Source organism: Bos grunniens, chromosome 1 (genome assembly GCF_055505025.1).
Source record: "Bos grunniens cultivar Pamir isolate PY7600 chromosome 1, Bosgru_T2T1.0, whole genome shotgun sequence".
Classification (NCBI taxonomy): domain Eukaryota; kingdom Metazoa; phylum Chordata; class Mammalia; order Artiodactyla; family Bovidae; genus Bos; species Bos grunniens.
In genome coordinates, this window is record NC_141165.1 from 26,898,439 (window position 1) to 26,916,320 (window position 17,882).

Here is a 17,882-nt window from a genome sequence, read left to right on the forward strand (position 1 = left end):
TCTTCATTTCCCTTGTCATTCACCATCGCTTACAGTACTGGGCGCCCAGAGATGAGCAGGATTGGCCTGGCCCGGGAAACTCCCAGTGTCTGATCGATGTAGAGAATGAAGTTTCAAACTGACACCCGGCACAGAGGATTGGAGTGCGGGTGGGGCAGAGGGGAGACACTGAGCTTGATCAGGTGGGGTGTAGGGCTAGATCTAAGCTTTATAGGTGCAAGAGGAGAGAGCAGAGGTACAGCGCTCTAATCCACCTAGACGACTCAGATTCAGGGCTGGGTGGCCCTTGCTAAGAGAATACTACACTGCTGGATATTGCAGACTGGGTGTAGGAAACCGGTTTTAGGTGATACTTATCCATGACAAGCCATTTGTCCACATGCTTCAGTGAGTCACAAACTCCCCGGGGCAAAACCCGAGTGTTGTGCCTACAACTTCTTAGGGCACCTGCAAAGAACGTTTAAGTGCGGGGGCGCCCTCAACACTGGGTTTCTATTTAGACCTTGCCAGGCGCCAGCCCAGCAGCCTGACCCCGCCCCCTGCTGCCTGGACCCACCCCCGGGGGCGGAGACATCCTAAACTGGAGGCTTGGTGTAGAGCCGAGAGCTGCTGCGGCGCAGCGCATTCCTAGGCGCTGCGCTCGGTGCTCTACTTAGAACCCCGAGTTCGCGGCGCGGAAACTGCGCAGGAGAGTCCACTCGGGCAGGTGCGGCGCGGTGCCGCGGTCTGGTCCTCGCCCTTGGAGGACAGATGTGCCTGGGCGTCGCGGCGCGCAGACCTGAATTCAGGTGAGGGCAGAGGGAGACGACGAGATGCCCTCGGAGGAGCCCTGCCCCCCCGGCGCCCGGGGGACCGAGCGCGCGCCGGGCCGCGAGCCGCGCCTACCCAGCCAGCTGCTGCCAGAGCTCTACGCCTTCGCGGCGCGCGTGCTGTTCTGCCTGGCGCCCGTCTACCTAGCCGGCTACCTGGGACTCAGCATCACCTGGCTGCTGCTCGGCGTCCTGTTGTGGATGTGGTGGCGCAGGAACCGCCGCGGGAAGCTCGGGCGCCTGGCTGCCGCCTTCGAATTCCTAGACAACGAACGCCAGTTCATCAGCCGCGAGCTGCTGGGCCAGCACCTGCCCGCTTGGGTGAGCCGGGCCTAGCCGGGCGGAGGGTCGGAGTTGGGGGGATGCCTTGGGGGTTCGGAAGGAAGCTGAGGTCGGCGAAGGAGCTGGGGCGCGCAGACCCGAAGGAGGGCGGGAGCCTAGGACCCTCACACCTGGTCCCCAGGGGACAGACCCTGGGGGCTGTGGCCGTGCCTCTAGCCGCGGCGCTCCCTGGTCTCATTCCCACCGCTGGTCCTGCTGTGCTGGGAGCGTGAACCAGGGTTTCACTTGAGGGCCCAGAACCTGGGAGAAAAATCGCAGGAGGGCCACACCCAGGAGAAAAACAAGGGCGTCTGGGACTCTGCAAAGTTACTGGTGAGGGAGACAGAAGACACTTCTTCCACTCGCCTGTTGATTCAAGGCAAAAACGCAGGGTGCAACACTGACAGATACAGTAGTGACAGAAACGCAGACTAGCTGCCGTTGGCAGAGGCCGGGACAGAGGGAGGCGGCCGGGCTAGAGACCAGAGTTCAGGGATGGGACTGCGAGGGAGAGAGAGAGGCCCAGCCTCCGCCTAGCTGGGACACAGGCTTCTCTCCCTCCCTGGACTGGTAGAGACACACCGATACACACTCTGCAGCTACACAACCATCTCCTGGTGTGGAATGACCTGGGCTGTGGCTTCTCAAATGCTTCTGATCCTGAGAATCTCCTGGCCCACCTAACAGAAACAAGCCTAGGCCCCACCTCACAACCCCCAGGTGGAATTAAGGAACCTCCCTGAGTCTCATGATCAGTTTGGGAAACACCTGCAAGAGGGGCGTTTGGTCTGAGACTTGGTCTGCTGTAAGCCCTCTTCTCTGGATGATGAACTGGGGCTGGTTGTCTCTGATGGCTTCCAGATACATTCAGGCACACTGCGGGAGAGCTGTCCAGAGGCCACCAGACCCCTCACCTCCTCTGGCTTGAGGCCTGTACTCTAGAATCCAGCCAGGCTGTAGGTTCCTCACCCCCACCGGTGACAGTAACTGCTGAAGGGGGATGAGAAGAAGATATTAGAAAGGCCCGTTTATGTTAAATTCGAAAGTAAGCCTTATTGCATTAGTTTTCTACAGTTGCTGTAAAGTACTACAGGCTGGGTGGCCTAGAAATTTATTAAGACCAAGGTGTTGGCAAGGTTGGTTTCTTCTGATGCCTCTCCTTGGCTCTGTCCCCTTATGTCTTCATGTGGCCCTCCCTCTCTACATATCTGTGTCTACATTTCCTCTTCTTATAAGATCATCAGTCAGATTAGATTAGGGCCCACCCTAATGGTCTTGTTTTAACTTAATCATCTCTATAAAGACTCTATTTCCAAATACAGTCACATTCTAAGGTACTCGGGATTGGGACTTAAAAATATAAATTTTGGGAGACACAATTTAGCTCATGATACCTTTTATTTATTTATTAACTGCTCCAGGTCTCAGGTGCAGCATGCAGGAATTTTTTAGTTGTGGCATGTGATCTAGTTCCCTGATCAGGGATCAAACCCGGGCTCCCTGCATTGAGAGCACAGAGTTTTACCAACGGACCACCAGGGAAGTCCCCATAATACTTATTAATATATGGATGGACAGTAAAGCTTCAGAATTAGGTTTACAAATATTGGGTAGCAGCCTTGGAGACTGAGTCTGGGGCCTGTCTTCCCCAGACCTTGCTTGTTCTATGGAGGCTTGTGATCTTGAGAAGTGTGGACCCAGAGAGCAGACCTGTACCTGACCACACTCCTTACTCACTGATGAGGATCTCAGGCTGGCTGTTAGGCCTCTGTCATGACCCCCATGGCAGCCTCAGTCCCTGAGACCTCACCAAATGACACCTCCCCTTTTTTGCCCCTCCCTGTGTTAGGGAGGCCTCCAGGCACTTAGCTGTATACCAAGGCAATGTTTCTGAAATTGGAGTAAGACTCAGATCCTGTAGGGGCCCTGATACTCCCCAACCCCCTATCTCCTACAGACACCATAGAAACTGTTCTGGCTTCTCTTGAGGGAGGTGACCCCAGAGCTACATGGACCTAGCCAACAGGGAGCTCAGCGAGATGGATGAGACAGAACCCAAGACGGTACCTCCTGGATTCTTATCCTGTAAACCATACCCCAGGCCTGAGCCCGCTGGGTTGAAGCAGTGGCCCTGCCAAGAGCAGTCTAAGCAGAGAAGGCCTGTGAGCATAGCGTGGAGGCACGGTGTGGTTGGTATCTGAGCAGGTGTTGGGTGCTTTGCCTGGCTGATGTGTGCAGTGCAGGCTGAAGGACAGGGGCCAGATTGAGGTAGGTGTGATGGAGGTTGGGGCTGATTCTGAAGGGAGTCTGGGGAAGGTTTTGGAAAGGTCCTGTAAAAAGCAGCAGGGCGGGAGGGGTGAAGCTGGAGGAAAGAGACCAGGTGAGAAACCAATTTTAGCCAAGGTGGTATCAGTGGTAGTGGGGACCAAGGTGCGAGGGTGCGGGGGGAGGGCTCTAGAGCAGGGTGCAGGAGGGACCAGGGTCTTCTGCATTCTGATTTGGAGAGCTGGGTGCCTATGACTGGGACTGGGGATCTGGAATGTGAAGCAGGTCTGGGGAAGTAGGTTGTCTGTGTGAACACCTGTGGAGAGCACACAAATAGATGCAAACGTGGGCTTTTGAATCTGCCTCGTGGAGATTTCCATGCCCAGGGATGATGTGGAAAATCTGGAACCTACTTGGTTGAATTTCCCTCTCTCTGCCTGCCTCCTGAGGACAGACACTGTTTATGAAGACAGAGGTGGCTCCCATGTGGTGGGGAAGAGGGACCCTTGCCCACGATTTCAGAGCTTGGGCATCTTTATCTGACATGTGGACCCTTCAGTGGGCCTTCTTCCCTGTTTGGAGAACTGGTTTTCTTGAGTGAAAGGGGATTAATGGACTATGATCTTTGGTGTCCAGAAATATTTTTACTAATTAACAACTGGCAGACCACTAGCCAGGGTGTTGAAGAAAAGGTCTTGAGGGCTTTGAAGCCCTGCAGGTCATCACCCAGCACCCAGTGAGTGGGGGTGGACCCCCGCCCCTGCTGCCTGTCCAGCCATGTGCGCACCTTGCTCTAATTTGCACCCAGTCCCTGTGAGGGGACAGAGGCCAAGGCCAGGCTGAGCCAGACCCGAGAGGCCACAGCAATCCCTTCTCACTGCAGCGGTCATTTCCTGCCCCACTAGACTCCTCCTCAACATGTCATACCAGCTGCTGCCTCCAGGTGATAAGAGAAGTTGCTTTCCCGCGCTGGCTCTCATTGTCCCCACCTGTGAAATCCTGTTAAAGGAGGTTGTTTCTGGTCTAACTTGATACAGCTCCACTCCTCCTCTGGTTCCCTTCCAGGAACAGCTCAAGGGAAGGCTGCTTCTGCTATAGAAGGGGTCACAAGTGATGATGCCAGGGAGGCCCTTGTCCTGTGAATGTGACCCAGCCACGTGGACAAACAGCAGTTCCTCTTCTGAACAGGGGAGCAGCCACTGCCTGCCACTCATGCCAATGTTCCTCATACTCAGTTTTTAGATTTTTCAAAGAATTAAGAGCAAAGAGTTGGACACGACTGAGCGACTTTCACTTTCAAGAGCCTTTGCGGTCAGCCCACCTTGCCAGGGCTGGGAGCGGTGGACAGCACAGTGATAGAACTAGAGACCCTGATCCCATAGTCCCCGCTCCACCACTCATCTAGCCATTGGCCTTGAAGGCTCTGTTTCTACACGTGGTTGTGATGAGCTGAGTCTGAAAAGCTGCTTGTTCAGAGCCAGACATGACTGCATGCTCTGGGGGTCTGTCACTGTATCCTTTGCAATTTCCCAGCCCTCTCAACTCTCTATTTTCCTAACATGAAATGAAGCTCATTACCAAATGGCCCAGCAGCAAATGTGCTCTGGAGTTGGATGGCTGCAGGGTGCAGGGCCCACTGGAGACTCCAGCCCTTCCTGGGGTTCCGTTCATGGAATTCCACCTCTGGTACTTCCTAAACTTCCCACCTGATCTTCAGAGTCAGTCCTTGGTGCTCTGGGCTCCTCAGGTAACCTATACTGCTTGAAGCCTCCACCCTCCCCTGCCCAGAGGCTCAGGCCCCCAGCTGGGTCTCCACAGGCTGCCTCCAAGATCTGGGCACAATTGGCCCTTTGCCGCCCTGTGGTTTATGGGTTGTTGCTCATGGAGCCCTTGACCAGCGCTCACTTGGATAATTGGTTTGTTTATCAGATATTTTTGTGCCCCTGCACGAGTGGGCCGGTGTGAGGAGGGAAGTTTGGTGCAAGTCTCACCTGCCTCCAGGTGGATGTGTCTGGGGGATGAGGGCCCACCTGGTAGTCAGGGGAAAGAACTGTCAGAAACCTTGTGTCTATCTGTGGTCTCAGGCCTGGCCATGCTCACTCTCCTGGCAGCTGATAGCAGTCAGTTGGCAGCTTCGTGGGAGACAGTTAACCCTCATGTGTCTCCTGCAGGGGGAGTGGGCTGATGTGATGTGGTGGTGTGGACTTGGAGTCTGAGGCTCATTCACTGGGGGACCTTGCGAAGGTCCTCTATCTTCTCTGAGTCTCTGATTCCTGCCTGAAAATGATGAGGTTCTAGGGGATGCTCTAGAGCCTTTTTAGCTGCAGGAGTGTGCCACCACTGATCAGCTCCAACTTAGCTTTTCTCCAGTGCCCCAAACCCACAGGACACTGTTCCCAATCTTTCTTGCCTCCCCACCACCTAAGTGGGGGTGCCCACTGAAGCAAACACCCAGGAGAGGTGAGCCATTCGCTCAAAGCGATCCAAGGTTCGCAGCAGCAGCCCTGGGACGATGATACCTGGGATGGATCCTTCTAAGTTTCTGTGCCAGCTGTTCAGCCCGACAACCAGGGCTGAGCGCTTTGCTTTCCTGAGGTTGAGAGTTCACATTCCTTTTGTGGGTGGAGCGGCAGTCTTCCAGGGCCCAGGCTACCACAGTCAGTCCTGTACTAATTCTGCTAATTAGGGGAGTAAATGCAGTGACAGCTGTGAGCTAGGGTGGGAACTCTCAACTTCAATCCCAAAGCTCAATTCTCAGAGTCAGGGCCATGGAGCCTGGTTTTAAACATCAAGACTTGTTGGGCGTGGCTTGGAGCTGGGGACTTCTTTCCCAAAAGGCCTCTGCAGCCCCGTGAGGTCATTCATATGGCTCCGAGTCAGGCCCATCCTCAGGAAGGAAGGGGCAGGGCAGGTTTTAATCATGCCCCTTGGGTCTCTGCCCCACGACCTAGTGATGCATCATGGACTTATCATGTCCTGGGCCTGGGTTGGGTAATAAGAGAGGCAGAATATGGGCCTGGCACAGGGAACTTAGGCATCCACATGTTTGTTCCTTTACTCAGTGAGCAAGCATCTATTGAGGACTTGCAATGTCAGGCACCATGCTGCACCCTGGCCCACAACATGAGTGACACATGGTCCCTGCTTTCAAGGAACCTCTGAGCTGAATGCAGACCCACGAGAACAGACTTTTCTGACACAGCCTGATCCTACAAGGTGGAATGCACGTTCTGGGAAAACATGGGGGAGGGAATGAATCTAACCCAGACAGCCTCCTTGGAGGAAGAGGCTGTAGGAGGGGGTGGGTCACTCCGGACCCAAAGTTTCCATCATGTTTGGTCACTTGAGTGGCTCATCTTGTCCTGGGGTGAGCAGATCTGGATGGCAATTAATGATACCCAGACTCACAGGACTCTGATGCTGGAAAAGATTGAGGGCAAAAGGCGAGGGGAGTGGCAGAGGATAAGATAGTTAGATAGCATCACCAACTCATTGCACACGAATCTAAGCAAACTCCAGGAAATAGTGAAGGAAAGAGGAGCCTGATGTGCTGCAGTCCATGGGGTTGCAAAGAGTCAGACATCAGACAAGACTTAGCGACTGAACAACAGCAACGAGACTCACAGGAGACTGCCTGGTGCAAGTTATGGGGAGCTGAATCTTCCTGGAATAGAGGAGTCCCCGAAACCTTTTCTCCAAGCTAAGGATCCAAGTCATTGGGAGGTCAGCTGGTAGGTTGGGATCAGGGCCAAGGGTAGAACAGCCCCTGTCCTTCACCAGGGGACAGAAAGGCACGGAGAGCTGAGTTCAGCTTGTCTTGGCCTTGTGGTCCAGAGCCTTGACCCCAGACAGAGACGGTCTGTCCGTGGGAATGACCCCAGTGACTTTGGGGGAGCTGCTGGGAGGTGTGAGCTGTCATCCTCATCATGACCCATGAAGGCCACAACACAGCTACATAGAGGAGCAGGGGACTGGGGCCCTGCCTTCCTATCCTCCCATCCTCCATTCAGAGTTACTTCTCCTGGTAGACTCTCAGGCATTTTTAAATCTCAGGAAACCTAGAGCTCATAGCCCCAAAGTGTTCCTGTGTGCTGGAGGAAAGTTTCCCCTCTCCCTCTTCCCCTCCTTCCTCCTCCACCAACTCCTCCTCCACCACCTCCTCTTCTACTGCAAATAGTGAAGAGACAGTTAAATGTTTTCTGGCCCAGTGGGAACTATTAAAGGGACAGAGTCTCATTCTTGTTACCTCTCCTGTCACTTCAAACCAAGGAAATGATGGTTGAATCCCTCAGGCTGCACTGGGAGTCAGGGCTCAGCTCCTGTGCACCCTTTCTGTGTAGGTGTGGGTGGCTGCTCCTGCCTGAGAAGTCCCATCCCACTGTGCCCAGGGTCACTAGTCCTTGATAAGCCAAGAAACTCTCCAGGAGGTAGGATGTTTCAAAACCCCAGGTTCACCCAATCCATTCTTTTGCCCACACTGTGTTTACTTTTTAAAGTAACTGGCTATAAACTGGTTAAAAATCTCATTTTTCTGGTTATAAAAGTGCAAATATTCCCATGGTAGGATATTTGGATATGGACTATAAGTAAATATTAGAGTAAGCATTTACAATTCCACCACCCGGAAATATACCCTATGTTTGAGAACACTTCCTTTGTATAAAAGGTATATGAAAACAATCTTTTGAAAACTTGTACTCTTGAATTTTTTTTTTCTTTTTGTGGCCTTAATATTATCTTGCAAACATTCTTTCAAAAAATCCTTAAAGGTTATGATATCCTTAATATGAAGAGACCGTAAGTGGCTTGACCATTTCTCGGACATCCAGTATTTTGGTTATGTCAAAGTTGGACCTGTTTCTTTGGTGGGCCGAGGTGGGTGTTGTTTCCTCTCTGTGTCTGCAAATTTCTCCCTCTGATCTTCCAGTCTGGCTCCCTTGACTCTTCCTTCAAGTCAAAGCTCAGGGACCTGCGCTGCAACCCTTCTGTCACACCCACTGCCCGTGTTGACTTGCACCTACCTATTTTTATGTCCCAACTTTTCCTCCAGATCAAATATTCTTTTAAGGTGTGTGTCTTATATCTCTCTGTACCCTCAGCTCTTTGCTCAGTGCCCAGTTCAGATAGGCTTTCAATAAAAATCTGTGGCATGAATGCCACACTGAACATCGGCAATGTAAATCTTGGTCCCTGGGCTTCCCTGGTAGTCCAGCAGGTAAGACTTGGGCTTCCAGTGCAGGGGACCTGGATTTGATCCCTGGCTGGGGAACTAAGATCCCACAAGCTTTGCAATGTAGCCAAAAGATTAAAAAAAAAAAAAAACAACTCAGACCCTGTTTCTCTAATTCCTTATATAGATTACACATTAAACTTATCTGTCAAAACTTAAGAACTTGAAAGGTCCTCATTTCCTCTTCACTGTGGCCTTATCAGCATGGAGGAGGAACAGGCAGAGGAGGAAGAAGATGATGACTATTGTTGTTCAGTCATGTCTCTTGGAGCTTGCTCAAATTCACTGAGTCAGTGATGCCATCCAACCATGTCATCCTCCATCATTCCCTTCTGCCTAAAGTCTTTCCCAGCATCAGGGTCTTTTCTTCACATCAGGTGGCCAAAGTATTGGAGCTTCAGCTTTAGCATCAGTCCTTTTGATGAATATTCAAGGTTGATTTCCTTTTAGATTGACTGGTTTAATCTCCTTACTGTCCAAGTGACTCTCAAGAGTCTCCTCCAACACAGTTTGAAGGCATCAATTCTTTGGCGCTCAGCCTTCTTTATGGTCCAACTCTCACAACTGTACATGACTACTGGGAAAACCATAGCTTTGACTAGCCGGACCTTTGTTGGCTAAGTAATGTCTCTGCTTTTTAATATGCTGTCTAGGTTGGTCGTAACTTTTCTTTCAAGGAGCAAGCATCTTTTCATTTCATGGCTACAGTCACCATCTGCATTGATTTTGGAGCCCAAGAAAATGAAGTCTGTCACTGTTTCCATTTTCCCCCATCTGTTTGCCATGAAGTGATGGGACCAAATGCCATGATCTTCATCTTTTGAAGGTTGAATTTTAAACCAGCTTTTTCACTCTCCTCTTTCACCTTCATCAAGACGCTCTTTAGTTCCTCTTCACTTTCTGACATTAGGGTGGTATCATCTGTATATCTGAGGTTATTGATATTTCTCCTGGCAAAATTCTCTTGATTCCAGCTTGTGCTTCATCCAGCCCAGCATTTCACATGATGTACTCTGCATATAAGTTAAGTAAGCAGGGTGACAATATACAGCCTTGACGTACTCTTTTCCCAATTTGGAACCAGTCTGTTGTTCCATGTCTGGTTCTAACTGTTGCTTCTTGACCGACATACAGATTTCTCAGAAGACAGGTCAGGTGGTCTGGTATTCCCATCTCTTGAAGAATTTTCCAGTTTGTTGTGATCCACACAGTCAAAGGCTTTGGCGTAGTCAATTAAGTAGAAGTAGATGTTTTTCTGGAATTCTCTTGTTGTTCCTATGATTCAACGGATGTTGGAAATTTTCTCTCTAGTTTTTATGCCTTTTCTAAATCCAGTTTGTATATCTGGAAGTTCTTGGTTCATGTACTGTTGAAGCCTGGCTTGGAGGATTTTGAGCATGACTTTGCTAGCTTGTGAAATGAGCACGATTGTCTGGTAATTTGAACATTCTTTGGCATTGCCCTCCTTTAGGATTGGATGGTTGGCTTTTTACTAATTTAATGAGCAAAAGGATAAGTTTTTTTACCCTCAAGGCATTACCAGACCTAGCAGGGTCACTGAACTCTCTGGCAATTTAGGATTATACTCAGGTGGGGCTTCCCCAGTGGCTTAGTGGTAAAGAATCTGCCTGCAGTGAAAGAGACCTGGGTTCGATCCCTGGGTTGGGAAGATCCCCTGGAGAAGGGCATGGGTTCATAGGAGCCCAGCAGGCTACAGTCCATTGGGTCACAAGGCGTTGGACACGAATGAAGCGACTTTGCATGCATGCATGCACTCCTTGAAGCAATGACTCTGCAGGTAACTCGGAGCAGTCCCTCTCTGCTCTGAGCCCTTACTCCTCAGCCTGGATGACAGGCTTCTGCCACCCACATTATCTGTCTGCTCAGTCATCCTGCTGAGTCCAGCCAACTGAGGACAGTTCAAGGCTGGTTGTGCTGTTCAGGAACCTACAGATTCTAGAACAGTGGTTATTGTTTAGTTGCTCGGTCATGTCCAACTCTGCAACCCCATGGACTGTAGCCTGCCAGGCTCCTCTGTCCATGGGATTTTTCAGGCAAGAATACTGGGGTGGGTTGCCATTTCCTTCTCCAGAGGAATCTTCCCAACCAGGTCTCCTTCATTGACAAGTGGATTCTTTACTCCTGAACCACCAGGGAAGCCCAAAAATGGAATTCTAAGCTGGCAAAGCAGTTATTTCTCTTAAGGCACTTTGGGCAGGGTGATTTTCACCCCAAAAGTAACAGATTTAATAGCTGTTTCCAGGACTTTCCTGGTGTTCCAGTGGTTAAGACTCCAAGCTTCCAATACAGGGGGCCCAGATTCAGCACCTGGTTGGGGAACTAAGATCCCACATGCTGTGCTGTACAGTCAAAAATAATAATAATTTTTAAAAGCAGTTTTCATGGTTAAACGTTTACCTCCCAAGAACAGAGAAAAAAAGGGATGTAAGGCAATGTTTCATCAGGAGATAAGTGACTGAAATATGGGCTATTTTCTGGTGGGGGAGGAACTCTGCAGAGGCACCCAGAGAGCAGGGACTGTCTCAAGAGGACAGGAACCCAGCAAGGCCTCTTGTGCAGCGTCCCCTTCCCCGCCAGACACCTGGGAGAGGATCTTCTCTCTTCTTTCCATTGGGGATGGGTTGGTAAGATCAGATGAGTCAGCAGGAGTGTGTGTATAGAAATGCCCTTTGGAGCAGGATCCAGAGGCTTTTTTCTTTTTCTTTCTAGAAAAGAGAGTATGTACTTAGATCTTTGTGTGTACATGTGATTCAGTGGCAGAAAGTGAAGAGGAACTAAAGAGTGTCTTGATGAGGGTGAGAGAGGAGAGTGAAAAAGCTGGCTTGAAACAACACTTAAAAAACTAAGGATCATAGCATCTGGTCCCATTCTTTCATGAGAAATAGATGGTTAAGAAATGGAAGCAGTGACAAATTTTGTTTTCTTGGGCCCCAAAATCATTGTGGATGGTGACTTCAGACATGAAATTAAAAGACAAGTGCTCCTTGGAAGAAAAGCTATGACCAACCTAGACCACGTATTAAAAAACAGAGACATTACTTGGCCAACAAAGGTCTGGCCAGTCAAAGCTATGGTTTTTCCAGTAGTCATGTATGGATGTGAGAGTTGGACCATAAAGAAGGCTGAACACCAAAGAATTGATGCTTTCAAATTGTACTGCTGGAGAAGACTCTTAAGAGTCTGGACTGCAAGATCAAACCAGCCAATCCTAAAGGAAATCAACCCTGAGTGTTCATTGGAACGACTGATGCTAAAGCTGAAGCTCCAATACTTTGGCCACCTGATGTGAAGAGCTGACTCATTGAAAAAGACTCTGATGCTAGGAAAGATTGAGGGTGATGGGAGAAGGGGGTGGCAGAGGATGAGATGGTAAAATAGCACCACCAACTTGATAGACATGAATTTGAGCCAATTATGGGAGACAGTGGAGAACAGAGGAGCCTGATAGGCTGCAGTCCATGGGATCACAGAGTTGTAGATGACTTAGCGACTGAACAACAAGTGATTCTGTGGATGGGTCTGTGTAGTTCTGGGTGTGTGTGTCTGTGTGTACATGTATCTGTGCATCTGTGTATATCTTGGTATGTGTGTCTACATGTGTGTGTCCACCTACCTGTATATGTCTGTGTGTATCTCTATGTCTGTACACAGCTGCTCCCAAGGGAGGAGCCACTGTCTCTGTGAGTGTGAAGCAGGATTCACCGAGTGACAGGCATGCTCTCTAAGTGAAGCCCTCTAGTCCCTTGCCTCCTGAGAGAGTCTGGTGGCCAGAACCTCCTGTCCAGGCCTCTCAGCCCAACTTCAGCCCATCTGTGGGCTCCACCCCTCCACCCCCTGCCCACCTATGGCATGCAGCCCTCACAGTCTGGTTCCATTTCCTCACTGCTGTGCAATCACTTTTCCTAAAGAGTTTAAGAAATAAAGCATGTGACCACCTAAAGATGAAGCACCAACATGACCATTTTGGTGGCCTCTGCCAGTCTAGAATTCTTAGACTTGTTTTATTTATTTGTGTGTGTGTGTGTGTGTGTGTATTTATATGGCTATACTGGCTCTTAGTTGTGGAATGCAGGGTCTTCAGTTGCAGCATATGGATCTAGTTCCCTGACCAAGGATTGAACCTGGGCTCCCTGCATTGGGAGTGCAGAGTCTTAGCCACTGGACCACCAGGGAAGTCCCAGACTTGGTTTGATTAGCAGTCTTTCTTGCCTCTCTAGGCTCTGATTACCACCACTCTTGACCATATCTAAAGATGCCATCATTAAATTATTAGTCCACTTTGCCTGGAAGGCTTTGGCCCAAGTACGCTAATAGCAGCATGGCAGTGTTAGCTTAAGGAGGCTGTAGATGTGGGCTGAGAGCTCATCTGTTGAAACTTGCCCAAGGGCTCCTGCGGGCGGAAGAGCAGGCATCTGAGATTCTGGTGACTTGACCACAGGCCCCAGCAACTTTTGAATTTTCCAGGATTGCTCTGGAGAACTGCCCATACCCGTAATACATCAGTCAGAAGAGTGTTCGTGTTTCTATGGAGATGAACCTTCAAGAGCTCTGTCTCCATTTAGAAGTACATCTGTCCTTTCTCTCTCTGGATTGTAGATCCTGTGGGCAGCACAGGACTGAGCAACTTCTCTGCTCTCAATCAGGATAAACCCGAGGCTGCAGGAAAAGGGCCACACACCTGTTAGAGGCCAGGGCAGCCTCAAGCCAGGCAGAATCGTGATGCTGTGTTTTTCACCTGTTAGTTCATGCCTCCCTTTGCTCTTTGTGGCACAAAAGATATTCCCTTTGTAAAAGAAGTGAGGTCCGTAGGCTACGGGTAAAAATTTGATGACAAAGCGATATTCTCCTAAGAGTAATCACTGGAGACACAGGCTGTGACTGTATCCCTGGTCAGGAACACTGGGGAGCAGAAGGGCCACCTTGTTCTAGGTCTGGGGCAGGTCCTCCAGCCTGGGAGGCCCTGAGCACTCATGCTTTCGCATCCTCCACCACCAGGATCAGAAGGAGCAGGTGAGCTTATTAAAGATGCAAGTTTCAAGGCCCTGCCCCATCCTCCTGAGTCAGAATCTCAGAGGGACCTGACCAAGAATCCACATTTCACCAGCTTTCTAGGTGAAGTTTTTATACAGAAAAGTTTGAGAACCGCTCAGAGTCTAGCCCTTTGCATTGCCTGGTGGTGGGTGTGTCTCTCATCCTAGCTGGTCCCAGAGACTCCTGGATACTCCCAGGCTCATGGGAATTGGAACGAAAATGACTTTAGGATTCAGTCTGAGAGTGAGCCAACCTGGCTTCTTTTTCTGCCTTCCCTTTGTTTACCTGGGGAGGGAAAGACAGAGGCAGAGGCTTTGATTGGATCCTTTTGCCCTGCCTATGTTTGGAGCACCCCCATTGGGCAGAATTTCCCATGGGGCCTCTTGGGCACTGGGCTCAGCCAATCAGCAGAGGCCAGGGAAACAACAGGGTCCTTCCTCTTGTGCTTCAGCGGTTTTAGCTGTGTTATCCTCTTCTCATCTTCTGCTCCCTTTTCTCAGCAGTCTCCCAAAGTGCAAAGCCATGGGCACGAGGAGACCCAGAGAATTTGCTGGGCTTTGGATCAAACAGAACTAGACATACAACCCACAGGATCTTGTTTTTGGCAAGTACCTAAGGTCAGAGGTGTCAGTGTTTGTACTTCTGAGGTCTGTATGCCTTCCACTAACAGTCACCATTTCTGGAGCATTTACTCTGAGCTGGGAAGTATAATGAGCACCATACTTGAATTGTTTTATTTAATTTTCTCAGTAACTCTGTGAAGTTGGTAGTACTGTGCCCACATTATGGATGAGAAAACTGAGGTTGACAGAGGTGGCATTTTAAATGCATAGGAGTAGGTTAGAAAAGCACTAAGAAGTAGACTTCAAATGCTGACATTTCAGGCAGCAGCAGGAGAGGGTAAATGGATGAGGGAAAAGAAGGCTGGACTTAGGTGAGAAGATCTGAGTTCTGGTCTCCTGGTTGATTTTGGCAAGTGCTATTCTCTGAGCCTCTCCTCATATGTAAAATGGGGATAATTGCGTGTTTGCTGTTCACTTTATACAACATGAGGAGGATCAAATGAAAGTGTCTATGGAACCCTATGCATGTGTTAGTTGCTCAGTATGTCCAACTCTTTGCGACCCCATGGCCTGTAGCCCACCTGTGTCTCCAGGGAAGAATACTGGAGTGGGTTGCCATTCCCTTCTCCAAGGGATCTTCCTGACCCAGGGATCAAACCAAGATCTCCTGCCTTGCAGGCAGATTCTTTACCATCTTTTATCACCAGGGAAGCCCTTAGTGACTTAGAAAGTGTGGCCTAGTGGTGAAGGCTCAGGTCCCATGAGGGCAGTCCTCTGCCAAATTAGACTTTCTGCAGGAGATGAAAACAGTGGTATGTAATGTTTTATAAGAGGAGTGAGTGTGGACGAGTGGAAAATCACAGACAGTCCTGGATCTGGGTCACAGCTCTCATACTCCACAGCTGGTGATTGTAAGTTCACTCTCAGCCTTAGTTTCATTATCTGTAAAATGGGGCTAATAAGGGATTAAAGTAAGTCTTAAAGGACATAACATGAATTCAAAAAGGTTGAAAACAGGATGGAAAAAAGATACAACTGGACAACTTTGAAATAAAAGCAAGCCCATAGTAACAATTTTCATATTAACTCAGATATGTCTTAAAGACAAAGATGTTATATGCTTATAAAAGTATGAAAATGTTAGTTGCTCAGTCCTGTCTGACTCTTTACACCCCATGGACTGGAACCCACAAGACTCCTCTGTCCATGGAATTTTCCAGGCAAGAATACTGGAGTGGTTGCCATGCCCTTCTCCAATATGCTCATTAAAGGAACCATATTTAAGAAGGTGTAATAATCATGGCCATATATGTACTTCATAATATAAACTTGAAATATAAGCCAACTACTCACAGACTGCTCGGAGAATTAGATAAATCAGCAATTGGGCTTGAAGTTTTTCATATATTCCTCTCTGAAAATGAAAAATCAAGTATACAAAAGGGTAAACAAGGATAAACACTATTTAAAGGCAGTGATTAATAATTTGTCATATGTGGAACAGTCATGGGAATTAATCATATACCAGGCTACAAAGATATTTTTGATATATTCCAATGAATCATGTACCAGGCCACAAAGGTATTATCAATATATTCCAATGAGCAGAGTGTTCAGAACATAAAGAAATGAAATTAGAAAACAATAATGAATAGTTGTAGGTATATGTCTAGATAATTTTAAAATATTACTATTTAAAAACCATTGTTTTAGAAAGAAAAACACCAATACAATATATTAATGCATATATATGGAATTTAGAAAGATGGTAACAATGACCCTATATGCGAGACAGCGAAAGAGACACAGATGTAAAGAACAGACTTTTGGACTCTGTGGGAGAAGGTGTGGGTGGGATGATTTGAGAGAGTAACATTGAAACATGTATATTATCATATGTGAAATAGATCGCCAGTCCAGGTTCAATGCATGAGACAGGGTGCTCAGGGCTGGTGCACTGGGATGACCCTGAGGGATGGCATGGGGAGGGAGGTGGGAGGAGGGTTCAGGATGGGGAACACATGTACACCCATGACTGATTCAAGTGAATGTATAGCAAAAACCACTACAATATTGTAAAGTAATTAGCCTCCAATTAAAATTAAAAAAAAAAACTTTTTTAAAAACATGGATATTTCAAAAACTGAGAGCTGAATAATGATGAAAAACAATGTTGAAAATTGTAAGGGAATTTATAACTTTAAATTTATGATAAAATAAGAAAAATTGAAAAATAAATGATTCAACTCTAAAACTCAGAGAGTCTGACTAATAAAAGAACAATAGGTTTAGATCAAAGAAGAAAGAAGAACATGATAAATATAAGGATGAAAATGAAGAAACATTTTAAAATAACAGTAGAGACTTTTTTGGCAGTCCAGTGGTTAAGACTTCATGCTCTCAGTGCAGGGGGCATGGGGTTTGATCCTTGGTTGGGAACTAAGATTCCTCAGGCTGCTCAGTGCAGCCAAAAGTATAAAAGGTAAAGAAAATTATTAACTGAAGTTAGTTGTCTGAAAAGATTAAACAACAGGACAATAGGTACAACTTTGTCAAGCTTGATTATGAAAGATAAACTATTGATGCTTTTGAGCTGTGGTGTTGGAGAAGACTCTTGAGAGTCCCTTGGACTGCAAAGAGATCCAACCAGTCCATTCTGAAGGCGACCAGCCCTGGGATTTCTTTGGAAGGAATGATGCTAAAGCTGAAACTCCAGTACTTTGGCCACCTCATACGAAGAGTTGACTCATTGGAAAAGACTCTGATGCTGGGAGGGATTGGGGGCAGGAGGAGAAGGGGATGACAGAGGATGAGATGGGTGGATGGCATCACTGACTCGATGGATGTGAGTCTCAGTGAACTCTGGGAGTTGGTGATGGACAGGGAGGCCTAGCGTGCTGCGATTCATGGGGTCACAAAGAGTCGGACACGACTGAATGACTGATCTGATCTGATCTGATAGAATGAAAAAGGCAGAAATGACTATATAGGCATAACAGATTAAAACAATGAAACATTGTAAATAACTATGTTTCAAGACATTTGAAAGCCTGGATGAACTAGATACATTTCTAGAAAAATATAAATGTCAAGATTACCACACTAAGAGATCAGTAGACCTCTAACCTTTAAGGACACCATTGACCTCTAAAGAGAAATGGTGATTCAGTTCAGTTCAGTCGCTCAGTCGTGTCCGACTCTTTGCGACCCCCTGAATCACAGCACGCCAGGCCTCCCTGTCCATCACCAACTCCCAGAGTTCACTGAGACTCACATCCATCGAGTCAGTGATGCCATCCAGCCATCTCATCCTCTGTCGTCCCCTTCTCCTCCTGCCCCCAATCCCTCCCAGCATCAGCGTCTTTTCCAATGAGTCAACTCTTCGTATGAGGTGGCCAAAGTACTGGAGTTTCAGCTTTAGCATCATTCCTTCCAAAGAAATCCCAGGGCTGATCTCCTTCAGAATGGACTGGTTGGATCTCCTTGCAGTCCAAGGGACTCTCAAGAGTCTTCGACACCACACTTCAAAAGCATCAATTCTTCAGCGCTCAGCTTTCTTCACAGTCCAACTCCCACATCCATACATGACCACTGGAAAAACCATAGCCTTGACTAGATGGACCTTTGTTGGCAAAGTAATGT

At 48.3% G+C, this 17,882-nt stretch overlaps 1 protein-coding gene and 1 long non-coding RNA gene across 5 annotated transcripts in view; one reads left to right on the top strand and one right to left on the bottom strand.

Annotated features, from left to right (window-relative positions):
• The first annotated feature begins 590 nt into the window (after positions 1-590).
• Positions 591-17,882, top strand: part of ESYT3 (extended synaptotagmin 3) — a 55,578-nt gene continuing 38,286 nt past the window's right edge. For 3 of the 4 annotated variants that reach the window (XR_015149138.1, XM_086362294.1, XM_086362318.1), the window contains exon 1: positions 598-1,130. Coding sequence is in view for 3 of the 4 variants with exons in the window: in XM_086362294.1 (XP_086218420.1) it covers positions 813-1,130 (318 nt within the window). In the remaining variant the exon portion in view is untranslated. Of the gene's footprint in view, positions 1,131-17,882 lie in introns of all 4 variants that reach the window. The other variant, XM_086362367.1, reaches the window with a different exon arrangement.
• Positions 1,990-3,325, bottom strand: LOC147379167 (uncharacterized). Its single transcript, XR_015151029.1, has 3 exons — positions 3,198-3,325; positions 2,525-2,630; positions 1,990-2,120 (listed from the first exon to the last, which is right to left on the bottom strand). It is a non-coding gene; the product is annotated as an uncharacterized LOC147379167 (long non-coding RNA).